The sequence below is a fragment of the Scyliorhinus torazame genome, chromosome 10 (assembly GCF_047496885.1).
Source record: "Scyliorhinus torazame isolate Kashiwa2021f chromosome 10, sScyTor2.1, whole genome shotgun sequence".
Taxonomy (NCBI): Eukaryota; Metazoa; Chordata; class Chondrichthyes; order Carcharhiniformes; family Scyliorhinidae; genus Scyliorhinus; species Scyliorhinus torazame.
The window spans coordinates 150,783,427-150,797,461 of record NC_092716.1 but is presented as its reverse complement, the minus strand read 5'-3'; the positions used below and the strand labels follow the sequence as shown (position 1 = coordinate 150,797,461).

The following is a 14,035-nucleotide window of genomic DNA, read 5'->3' as shown; positions in this document are numbered from 1 at the left end:
ACACCATCAGCTTCATAACCAGAAACACAACAAACCACACCATCAGCTTCATAAACAGAAACACAACAAACCACACCATCAGCTTCATACCCAGAAACACAACAAACCACATCATCAGCTTCATAACCAGTAACACAACAAAGCACACCATCAGCTTCACAACCAAAAACACAACAAACCACACCATCAGCTTCATAACCAGAAACACAACAAACCACACCATCAGCTTCATAATCAGAAACACAACAAACCACACCATCAGCTTCATAACCAGAAACACCACAAACCACACCATCAGCTTCATAACCAGGAACACAACAAACCACACCATCAGCTTCACAAACAAAAACACAACAAACCACACCATCAGCTTCTTAACCAAAACACAACAAACCACAGCATCAGCTTCATAACCAGTAACACAACAACCCACACCATCAGCTTCATAACCAGAAACACAACAAACCACACCATCAGCTTCATAACCAGAAACACAACAAACCACACCATCAGCTTCATAACCAGGAACCCACCACCCACACCATCAGCTTCACAACCAAAAACACAACAAACCACACCATCAGCTTCTTAACCAAAACACAACAAACCACAGCATCAGCTTCATAACCAGTAACACAACAAACCACACCATCAGCTTCACAACCAGTAACACAACAAAACACACCATCAGCTTAATAACCAAAACACAACAAACCACACCATCAGCTTCATAACCAGAAACACAACAAACCTCACCATCAGCTTCATAACCAGGAACACAACAAACCACACCATCAGCTTCATAACCAAAACACAACAAACCACAGCATCAGCTTCATAACCAGTAACACAACAAACCTCACCATCAGCTTCATAACGAGAAACACAACAAACCACAGCATCAGCTTCATAACCAGGAACACAACAAACCACACCATCAGCTTCATAACCAGTAACACAAACCACACCATCAGCTTCAAACCCAGAAACACAACAAACCACACCATCAGCTTCATAACCAGAAACACAACAAACCACACCATCAGCTTCATACCCAGAAACACAACAAACCACACCATCAGCTTCATAACCAGGAACACAACAAACCACACCATCAGCTTCATAACCAGAAACACAACAAACCACACCATCAGCTTCACAACCAGAAACACAACAAACCACACCATCAGCTTCATAACCAGTAACACAACAAACCACACCATCAGCTTCATAACCACAAACACAACAAACCACACCATCAGCTTCATAACCAGAAACACAACAAACTACACCATCAGCTTCATAACCAGTAACACAACAAACCACACCATCAACTTCATAACCAGGAACACAACAAACCACACCATCAGCTTCATAACCAGAAACACAACAAACCACACCATCAGCTTCACAACCAGAAACACAACGAACCACACCATCAGCTTCATAACCAGTAACACAACAAACCACACCATCAGCTTCATAACCACAAACACAACAAACCACATCATCAGCTTCATAACCAGTAACACAACAAACCACACCATCAGCTTCATAACCACAAACACAACAAACCACATCATCAGCTTCATAACCAGTAACACAACAAACCACACCATCAGCTTCATAACCAGTAACACAACAAACCACACCATCAGCTTCATAACCACAAACACAACAAACCACACCATCAGCTTCATAACCAGAAACACAACAAACTACACCATCAGCTTCATAACCAGTAACACAACAAACCACACCATCAGCTTCATAACCAGGAACACAACAAACCTCACCATCAGCTTCACAACCAAAAACACAACAAACCACACCATCAGCTTCATAACCAGAAACACAACAAACCACACCATCAGCTTCACAACCAAAAACACAACAAACCACACCATCAGCTTCATAACCAAAACACAACAAACCACAGCATCAGCTTCACAACCAGAAACACAACAAAACATACCATCAGCTTCATAACCAAAACACAACAAACCACAGCATCAGCTTCATAACCAGAAACACAACAAACCACACCATCAGCTTCACAACCAAAAACACAACAAACCTCACCATCAGCTTCATACCCAGAAACACAACAAACCACAGCATCAGCTTCATACCCAAAACACAACAAACCACAGCATCAGCTTCATAACCAGAAACACAACAAACCACACCATCAGCTTCACAACCAAAAACACAACAAACCTCACCATCAGCTTCATACCCAGAAACACAACAAACCACACCATCAGCTTCATACCCAGAAACACAACAAACCACAGCATCAGCTTCATAACCAAAAACACAACAAACCACACCATCAGCTTCATAACCAGAAACACAACAAACCACACCATCAGCTTCATAACCAGAAACACAACAAACCACAGCATCAGCTTCATAACCAAAAACACAACAAACCACACCATCAGCTTCATAACCAGGAACACAACAAACTACACCATCAGCTTCACAACCAGAAACACAAACCACATCATCAGCTTGATAACCAGAAACACAACAAACCACACCATCAGCTTCATAACCAGAAACACAACAAACAACAGCATCAGCTTCACAACCAGAAACACAACAAACCACACCATCAGCTTCATAACCAGAAACACAACAAACAACACCATCAGCTTCATAACCAAAAAAACAACAAACCACACCATCAGCTTCCTGACCAAAAACACAGCAAACCTCACTATCAGCTTCATAACCAGAAACACAACAAACCACACCATCAGCTTCATAACCAGAAACACAACAAACCACACCATCAGCTTCATGACCAAAAACACAGCAATCCTCACCATCAGCTTCATGACCAAAAACACAACAAACCACACCATCAGCTTCACAACCAGAAACAAAAACCACATCATCAGCTTCATAACCAAAAACACAACACACCTCACCATCAGCTTCATAACCAGAAACACAACAACCCACACCATCAGCTTCATGACCAAAAACACAGCAAACCTCACCATCAGCTTCATAACCAGAAACACAACAAACCACACCATCAGCTTCATAACCAGAAACACAACAAACCACACCATCAGCTTCATGACCAAAAACACAGCAAACCTCACCATCAGCTTCATAACCAGAAACACAACAAACCACACCATCAGCTTCATAACCAGAAACACAACAAACCACACCATCAGCTTCATGACCAAAAACACAGCAAACCACACCATCAGCTTCACAACCAGAAACACAAACCACATCATCAGCTTCATAACCAGAAACACAACAAACCACACCATCAGCTTCATAACCAGAAACACAACAAACCACACCATCAGCTTCACAACCAAAAACACAACAAACCACACCATCAGCTTCATAACCAGAAACACAACAAACCACACCATCAGCTTCATAACCAGAAACACAACAAACCACACCATCAGCTTCACAACCAAAAACACAACAAACCACACCATCATCTTCATAACCAGAAACACAACAAATCACACCATCAGCTTCATAACCAGAAACACAACAAACCACCCCATCATCTTCACAACCAGGAACACAACAAACCACACCATCAGCTTCATAACCAGAAACACAACAAACCACACCATCAGCTTCATAACCAGTAACACAACAACCCACACCATCAGCTTCATAACCAGAAACACAACAAACCACACCATCAGCTTCATAACCAGGAACACAACAAACCACACCATCAGCTTCATAACCAGAAACACAACAAACCACACCATCAGCTTCATAACCAGTAACACAACAAACCACACCATCAGCTTCATAACCAGAAACACAACAAACCACACCATCAGCTTCATAACCAGGAACACAACAAACCACACCATCAGCTTCACAACCAAAAACACAACAAACCACACCATCAGCTTCATAACCAGAAACACAACAAACCACACCATCAGCTTCATAAACAGAAACACAACAAACCACACCATCAGCTTCATACCCAGAAACACAACAAACCACATCATCAGCTTCATAACCAGTAACACAACAAAGCACACCATCAGCTTCACAACCAAAAACACAACAAACCACACCATCAGCTTCATAACCAGAAACACAACAAACCACACCATCAGCTTCATAATCAGAAACACAACAAACCACACCATCAGCTTCATAACCAGAAACACCACAAACCACACCATCAGCTTCATAACCAGGAACACAACAAACCACACCATCAGCTTCACAAACAAAAACACAACAAACCACACCATCAGCTTCTTAACCAAAACACAACAAACCACAGCATCAGCTTCATAACCAGTAACACAACAACCCACACCATCAGCTTCATAACCAGAAACACAACAAACCACACCATCAGCTTCATAACCAGAAACACAACAAACCACACCATCAGCTTCATAACCAGGAACCCACCACCCACACCATCAGCTTCACAACCAAAAACACAACAAACCACACCATCAGCTTCTTAACCAAAACACAACAAACCACAGCATCAGCTTCATAACCAGTAACACAACAAACCACACCATCAGCTTCACAACCAGTAACACAACAAAACACACCATCAGCTTAATAACCAAAACACAACAAACCACACCATCAGCTTCATAACCAGAAACACAACAAACCTCACCATCAGCTTCATAACCAGGAACACAACAAACCACACCATCAGCTTCATAACCAAAACACAACAAACCACAGCATCAGCTTCATAACCAGTAACACAACAAACCTCACCATCAGCTTCATAACGAGAAACACAACAAACCACAGCATCAGCTTCATAACCAGGAACACAACAAACCACACCATCAGCTTCATAACCAGTAACACAAACCACACCATCAGCTTCAAACCCAGAAACACAACAAACCACACCATCAGCTTCATAACCAGAAACACAACAAACCACACCATCAGCTTCATACCCAGAAACACAACAAACCACACCATCAGCTTCATAACCAGGAACACAACAAACCACACCATCAGCTTCATAACCAGAAACACAACAAACCACACCATCAGCTTCACAACCAGAAACACAACAAACCACACCATCAGCTTCATAACCAGTAACACAACAAACCACACCATCAGCTTCATAACCACAAACACAACAAACCACACCATCAGCTTCATAACCAGAAACACAACAAACTACACCATCAGCTTCATAACCAGTAACACAACAAACCACACCATCAACTTCATAACCAGGAACACAACAAACCACACCATCAGCTTCATAACCAGAAACACAACAAACCACACCATCAGCTTCACAACCAGAAACACAACGAACCACACCATCAGCTTCATAACCAGTAACACAACAAACCACACCATCAGCTTCATAACCACAAACACAACAAACCACATCATCAGCTTCATAACCAGTAACACAACAAACCACACCATCAGCTTCATAACCACAAACACAACAAACCACATCATCAGCTTCATAACCAGTAACACAACAAACCACACCATCAGCTTCATAACCAGTAACACAACAAACCACACCATCAGCTTCATAACCACAAACACAACAAACCACACCATCAGCTTCATAACCAGAAACACAACAAACTACACCATCAGCTTCATAACCAGTAACACAACAAACCACACCATCAGCTTCATAACCAGGAACACAACAAACCTCACCATCAGCTTCACAACCAAAAACACAACAAACCACACCATCAGCTTCATAACCAGAAACACAACAAACCACACCATCAGCTTCACAACCAAAAACACAACAAACCACACCATCAGCTTCATAACCAAAACACAACAAACCACAGCATCAGCTTCACAACCAGAAACACAACAAAACATACCATCAGCTTCATAACCAAAACACAACAAACCACAGCATCAGCTTCATAACCAGAAACACAACAAACCACACCATCAGCTTCACAACCAAAAACACAACAAACCTCACCATCAGCTTCATACCCAGAAACACAACAAACCACAGCATCAGCTTCATACCCAAAACACAACAAACCACAGCATCAGCTTCATAACCAGAAACACAACAAACCACACCATCAGCTTCACAACCAAAAACACAACAAACCTCACCATCAGCTTCATACCCAGAAACACAACAAACCACACCATCAGCTTCATACCCAGAAACACAACAAACCACAGCATCAGCTTCATAACCAAAAACACAACAAACCACACCATCAGCTTCATAACCAGAAACACAACAAACCACACCATCAGCTTCATAACCAGAAACACAACAAACCACAGCATCAGCTTCATAACCAAAAACACAACAAACCACACCATCAGCTTCATAACCAGGAACACAACAAACTACACCATCAGCTTCACAACCAGAAACACAAACCACATCATCAGCTTGATAACCAGAAACACAACAAACCACACCATCAGCTTCATAACCAGAAACACAACAAACCACAGCATCAGCTTCACAACCAGAAACACAACAAACCACACCATCAGCTTCATAACCAGAAACACAACAAACAACACCATCAGCTTCATAACCAAAAAAACAACAAACCACACCATCAGCTTCCTGACCAAAAACACAGCAAACCTCACTATCAGCTTCATAACCAGAAACACAACAAACCACACCATCAGCTTCATAACCAGAAACACAACAAACCACACCATCAGCTTCATGACCAAAAACACAGCAATCCTCACCATCAGCTTCATGACCAAAAACACAACAAACCACACCATCAGCTTCACAACCAGAAACAAAAACCACATCATCAGCTTCATAACCAAAAACACAACACACCTCACCATCAGCTTCATAACCAGAAACACAACAACCCACACCATCAGCTTCATGACCAAAAACACAGCAAACCTCACCATCAGCTTCATAACCAGAAACACAACAAACCACACCATCAGCTTCATAACCAGAAACACAACAAACCACACCATCAGCTTCATGACCAAAAACACAGCAAACCTCACCATCAGCTTCATAACCAGAAACACAACAAACCACACCATCAGCTTCATAACCAGAAACACAACAAACCACACCATCAGCTTCATGACCAAAAACACAGCAAACCACACCATCAGCTTCACAACCAGAAACACAAACCACATCATCAGCTTCATAACCAAAAACACAACAAACCTCACCATCAGCTTCATAACCAGAAACACAGCAAACCGAACCATCAGAACTATAGTTAAGTTTTTCTGTTTTTTCTCAGTGAATTTCAATTTACAACTTGACTGTTATTTCTTCATTACGTTTTGCATTGGTCTGCCATTATTTTTGTCATGATCAGCCTACATATCTCCTACTCTCCTGCCATTAGTTCTCATGTTAATATTCCCAGACCCTTCGTCCCTGTTCCCTGATCCTTTATCCTGGTTCCCTGCTCAACGTTCTATCCTCTTTCCTCTTGGATCAGAGGTACCAGTTGATTTCTCCTTGATTCCTCCTCTATCCTCGCTGATCTCCATTTCCTGCTCTCCCTGACCCATCTTCCCCCCTTCCCCTGTACTTAGGTTGTTCTGTGCTGCAGTCATGGTTAAATACATTATCCTTTCCCTTGCTGTGTGGTACTAACCATTATTTTACACCATTAGATAACTCCTCAGCCATCACGCAAAGCTCTATTTTCCCATTCCTCTCTTTATTTGTATGTCATTGGAGTCTTTCCCAATGTCCTCTTTGTGACATTATTCTTCCAATTTCTTCAGATTCCTAGGCAATCTTGATTAGCTGCAAATCATGTTCAATCCTTTCTTGTGACACTATCCCCTTGTCACTGAGATCACTGGTTCTATTCCTAATTAGGTGTTGTCGATCACACAAAGTGGCTTCAACATCTGTTACTCGTCTGACTGTTTACCCTTCTCGCTAAAAGAAATATCCCATGAAGCAACACTTGGTTTATTACCTTGATGCCGTTCCTAAAGCAGTGATCCAGGCCTGGAAGACCCCTGCTAAGAATGAGAATGGATTTTTTCGGGTAATCGCAAAATACATCAATGGTAAGATTATTCCTCCATGGATGATGAGTCCAGTGATTACTGTCACCATGTACATGCCCAGTTGTCTAGCAACGACCTCCAAGTCTTTAATGGCCACAATCTTTCCACAAATGAGGCAGGCAATACCGAAGGGAGAGTACCTTAATGACACAAAGGAGATATCAAAGGTTAGAACTCAGAGAGCAACTTCAGAGATGAGCACTTTGCCTGCCTCCCTGTTGTGGCTCAGTCACATCTGGTACTCTGACCTCTGAGTCAAAGGGTCATCGGTTGAAACTTCATTTGAAGTACTCGAGTATCAAACGTACCTGGATACTCCAAGTGCAGTGCTGATGGAGTGCTGCACTGTCAGAATTACCGTCTTTTGGGTGAGATGCTAAACTGAAGCCCTGTCTGTCTTCTCATGTGTCTGAAAGAGAGCAGAGGAGTTATCCCCAGTGACCTGGCTAAATGTTTATCTAATTGTTGTCTGATGGACCTTTTTGTCGGCATGGCTCGCGTCTGGACCAATATTACAACAGCGAGAGCACTTACAACAGTATTAAATGGATATGTGTCAATCATCCATTTTGAGATGGTCCAGTTAAAGCCCACCAGTTCTATTGCACTGTTTATCTGACAAAAAGAGATCAGTTTGCATAACAGGAAAATGTCGCACTGAATGTCTGAACATGGAGTTCTGATGCCAGGCACTTTTCCCAGTTTCCAGACCTTCTGGGTTCATTGAGGTAATGATTAAATTCTAAAGACTTTGTGAAGGTTAAATGAAATCTCTGATTCATGTGTCTGGCGTGGTTCAATGGTTGCATTCTTACAACCAAGTTTCAACATTCCAGTCTCATTCCAGAACTTGAGTGTAAAAATCTAGGTTCTTTTTAATAAATATTTTTATTAGAATCTTCCAATTTTAACAATTAGGCATATAAAAAACACATAAACTTTACAGACTATGACGTTTCTTCTGTACAATTTACATGTACCCCTTTCATCGGCTCTCCCCATTTCCTTGCTTCCCCCTTCCCCCCTCCTCCCTCCCCCCCCTCCTCCCCCCATTGATTGTCGGGCTCCATCTTGGCCCCTTCTTTTGCCATTTTATATTTTTTGTTTAAATTTGTAGTTGTTGCTGTTACTCTATGGCATTGCTGGAGGTGGCTCTCTGCCCCCCCCCCCCCCCCCCCCGCTCACTCTTTTCCCATGTCCCTTCCTGATACTTCCCTGGGTTCCTTCCTTGCAGCCCCCCACCCGCCCCCCCCCCCCCCATTGTTCCTACCTGTTCTGTGTGTCTGCCTTCATTGATCCCCCCCTATCCCCTTTCTTCCTAATCACTATTGGCTTCAAACAGGTCTTGGAACAGGCTGGTGAATGGCCCCCACGCATTGTGGAAGCCCTTGCCTGACCGTAGGTGTATTTGATCTCCTCCTGATGGAGAAATTCCGACAGGTCTGCCAGTCAGTGTGCAGCTGTGGGTGGTGCTGCTGATCGCCAGCTGAGCAGGATTCTCTGGCGTGCGATTAAGGAAGCAAAATCAAGGGCATCGGCCCTCTTCCTCATATGTAGTTCTGTCTGGTCCAACACCCCAAAGACTGCCACTCTCGGGAACAGCCCCACCCTCACCCCCGCAACCTTGGACATTGCCTCGTAGAAGGCTACCAGAACCCAACAAGTCAGGGGCAGGCCCAGAACATGTGGGCGTAGTTGGCCATGCCTTCCTGGCACCGTTCGTAATTATCCTCCAACTCCAGGAAGAACCTGCTCCATTTGGGTTCTGGTTAGGTGAGCTCTGTGCACCACTTTGAACTGCATGAGGCTGAGCCTTGCGCGGGAGGTGGTGGAGTTGGCCCTGCTCAATGCTTCGCTCCAGAGTCCCCAACCCTCTTCCACCCCCAATTGCTTCTCCCATTTTCGTCTGGCTTAATCCAGTGGTAGTCTAGCCCTATCCAGTAACTGTCCATAGATGTTCCCACAGTTCTGCCCTCCTTATTGTCCGTGTTTATTAGTTCCTCTAGTAGTGTGTCTCTCGGGGCCCTGGGGTACCTTGCCATTTCCTTACTGAGAAGGAGTTTAATTTGGAGGTGCCTGAGTTCCTGTCCTGCCAGTAGTTCCAGGTTTTCCGTCAGTTTGCCCAAGCTCACAAGTCTGTCCCCTAAAAAGTCCCTGACCGCTAGCGTCCCCCCATCCGGTCTCCATTTTTTGAAGGTGGCGTCGAGGATGGCTGGTGAGAATTTGTGGTTGCCGCAGATGGGGAACATCTCGGTTAGACCGAAATGCTGCCTCATTTGGTTCCATGTCCTCAGTGTGGCCGCCACCACTGGGCTGGATGTGTACTTTGTCAGAGGGGATGGGAGCACTGCCATGGCGAGGACCTGGAGGGTTGTTCCGTTGCAGGAGGGCTCCTCCAACCTCACCCATTCCATGCTGGGTTCATGGAACCATCCCCTCACCCTCTCAGCTGTAGCTGCCCAGTGGTAGTATTGTAGATTCGGCAGGGCCAGGCCGCCCATATTTTTCCTCCTCTGCAGTGTCAATTTAGAGATCCTTGCGTTCTTAGCACCCCACACAAACACCATGATCATTTTGTCTATCTTATAGAAAAAGGTTTTGGGGATGAAGATCGGTATGGATCTAAACAGGGAGAAGAACCTCGGCAGCACGTTCATCTTTATCGTCTGCACCCTCCCCACCAGGGAAAGCGGGAGTGTATCCCACCTCTGTAGGTCTTTTTTAACTTCCTCCACCAGACTGGTCAGAGTCCACTTGTGGATCTGTGTCCATTCCCGGGCTATCTGGATCTCCAGGTAATGGAATTTGTTTTGGGCTCATTTGAATGGTAGTCCCTCCAGCTCTGTCCTTCCCCCGTTCGGGTTCGCCAGGTATGCCTTGCTCTTGCCAAATTGAGTTTGTAGCTGAGAAGGCTCGGAACTCTCGCAGGAGTTGCATGATTGCTTTCAGGCCGTACTGTGGGTCTGAGACGTAGAGAAGCAGGTCATCCGCACAGAATGACACTCTGCTCTCTGCCCCCTCTTTGAATGCCCTTCCAGCTTTTTGCATGTCGCAGACCGATGGCCAGAGGTTCAATTGCCAGAGCAAACAGGAGTGGGGACAGCCCTGCCTTGTGCCTCTGTGCAGCTGGAAATATTCAGAACTGGTGGTGTTGGTCCGAACGCTCACCTTGGGGGCGTTTACAGGAGTTTCATCCATGAGGGGAACCCTGTTCCGAGCCCAAACCTCTCCAGTTCCTCAATGAGGTACTTCCATTCGACTCTGTCAAAGGCCTTTTCTGCGTCTGGATTGCCCCTGATATTCTCTTCCCGGAAGGGATCATAATGACATTCAGCAGCCGCCTGATGTTCGCAGTTAGCTGTCTATCCTTAACAAAGCCCGTCTGGTCCTCGTCAACAACCTCTGGTACGCAGTTCTCCAATCTCTTGGCCAGGACTTTTGCGAGTACCTTCGCATCTACGTTGAGCAGCAAAATGAGTCAGTATGATCCGCATTCCATCGGGTATTCGTTTTCTTTGGGTATCAGCGACATCATGGCCTGTGTTAGCGTAGGAGGCAAGGTGCCCCTCGCTAGCCAGTCTGCAAACATGTCCCGTCAGTGTGGGGCCAGGGCTGGTGCGAATTTTTTATCGAAGACCGCCGGGAACCCACCAGGTCCCAGCGCCTTCCCCCCTTGTATGGAGTTGATACTCTCCATGACCTCTTCCAGCTCCCCCCACCTATCGTACCCCACAACTGGCATGTCCAGTCCATCGAGGAACCTTTTCAACCCCACCCTCCCATTGAGGGGCTCGGAGGTGTACAGCACTCGGTAGAAGGTCTTGAGAACTCGGTTGACCTCTTTTTGCTTGGTTACCAGTCTGCCGCTGCTATTCTTCACCTGGGCTATCTCCCTTGTAGCAGCCTGCTTTCTCAGCTGGGAGCCAGTAGGCGCCCAGCTCTTTTCCATGTTCATAGAAGGTCCCCCGTGTCTGGTGGAGTTGGTGCACTGCTTTCCTGGTGGATAGCAGGTTAAAGTTCATTTGCAGCTTTTTCCCCTCTGCCAGAGGCTCTACGGTCGGGGCCTTGGAATACTTTCTGTCGACCTACGGAATGGGGTCAATCAATTGTTGCCAGGCCTCCCTCTCTTCCCTCTCTCTATGTGCCTTGTAGACTATAATCTGTCCCCTAATCACAGCCTTCAGTGGAAGGTGAGAATTCCCTATTCTGGTTGTTGGTGAAGTACTCGCCTATGGCCTGTGATGTTTTCTGGCAGATGACCATGTCGGCCAAGAGGTCTGTGTCAAGCCTCCATTTGGGGCATTGGGCACGGCCCGTCTCCAACCTCACATCCACGTAATGTTGAGCGTGGTCAGAGATTACTATCGCGGAGTATTCTGCCCTTCCTATACATGGAAGCACCGATTTCCCCACTGCAAAGAAGTATATCCTTGAGTGTGCCTTGTGCACCGGCGAAAAGAATGAGAATTTCTTCTCACCAGGGTGTTGGACCCGCCATGGGTCCACCACCCCCATCTGCCCCATGAATGCTCCCAGTTGCCTAACCATGCCGGTCTTGTTGTAAAAATCTAGGTTGACCCTCCAGTTGAGTACTGAGTGAGAGATACAGTGTAGAAGCAGCTCCCTGGACTGAGGCACAATTTGTGACCCCAGGTGAATGCAAGAGACCCTGTGGACTATGTGAAGGTGACCACGGGAGTTATCTCTAGTGGCCTGGCCAATATTTAGCCCTAAATCATTATCACAAAACAAATTAGCTCGTGATGATCATGGCGCTGTTTGTGGGAGGTTGCTCTGTGAAATTAGTTGCCACATTTCTGGCATTACATCAGTTCCTCCAGATTAAAAATACTTTATTGGTTGTCAGGTGCTTTGAGTTTGTGGTGTTCTTTGTGTAGCTTATTTCAGGATGGCTGGCGTAGTGTTCACATAGACCACAAAATAACTTTAACTTAAACAAAGCTACAAATTTATTAACACTGCTGACTTGGATTTGATACATACTCCTTAAGAATACACAGTTGATTAATAACATCTAAACTACACACATCTACAGCTAATCTCACAACTGGTTTAAACTATGATCTGCACTCACACTATCTGCTCTTCTGACCCTCACTAGCTAACTCCTGCACACACTCTCCCCCACAAGGTTTAGTATCACTGCCTTATATAGTTGTAACTGTAGCTCCCTCTTGTGGCTACTCTCGACATTACATTAACCCTTGCAGTGCTGATAGTTTGGATAATACCACAGAGATGCCTGGTGCTTGTGGAAAGCACTGTCTAAACACAAGTCTTTCTTCATGTTCAGATGCTTAGTCAGGGTTGTATTATATACAGAGCTAGCAAAGTGTCAAGTGTTTTAATTTTGTGGCCCAAGAGATATAAGACAAATGTATTGTAATGAAGTCAAATCTGCTTCGTAGATTCTTCTCTCATCAATCATTTATTTATGATAAGCCTGATTATTATTTATTACATGAATATGGCTTATATTATTCCAAGGGCAACTGTCAATTCAATGAATTAAATGCAGTAATGATGTTTCTTGGTGGTCCCTCGGGTGTGCTGAGTGTCTAAAGACATACACTAATCTATACTGAGCAAGGTTTCCATACAAATATCTGACTGAGTGTGAGCGATGTATCTGATGAAAGTTTTAAAAGCATAACCCAGCTCATAATCTAACCAAGCAGCTTGGAACAATCACTGAAGTTTGTGTCTAAATTATGCAATAGGCTTTGTAAAGCACATTATAAAGTTTTGTAAGACTCAGAGACGATCAGGGCTACACTGAATAAGAGATCAATATCACATAACACAGTTGAGTTGTTAGGAAATGTTTTAATTCTTTCACAGGATCTGGGCTTTGCTGACAAGGACGGCATTTTAATTGTCCTGGATAGACTGGTGGTGAGTGGCTTCCTTGAACCTTCCCAATCCACAGTGCTGTTAAGGAGGGAGTTTC

At 44.6% G+C, this 14,035-nt stretch overlaps 1 protein-coding gene across 2 annotated transcripts in view; it reads right to left on the bottom strand.

Annotated features, from left to right (window-relative positions):
• The window catches only part of LOC140430971 (excitatory amino acid transporter 2-like), a 643,482-nt gene that overhangs the window by 413,245 nt on the left and 216,202 nt on the right, over window positions 1–14,035 (bottom strand). For both annotated transcript variants that reach the window (XM_072518822.1, XM_072518821.1), the window contains one exon: window positions 7,971–8,204. In XM_072518822.1, coding sequence (XP_072374923.1) covers window positions 7,971–8,204 — 234 coding nt within the window. The remainder of the gene's footprint in view (window positions 1–7,970; window positions 8,205–14,035) is intronic.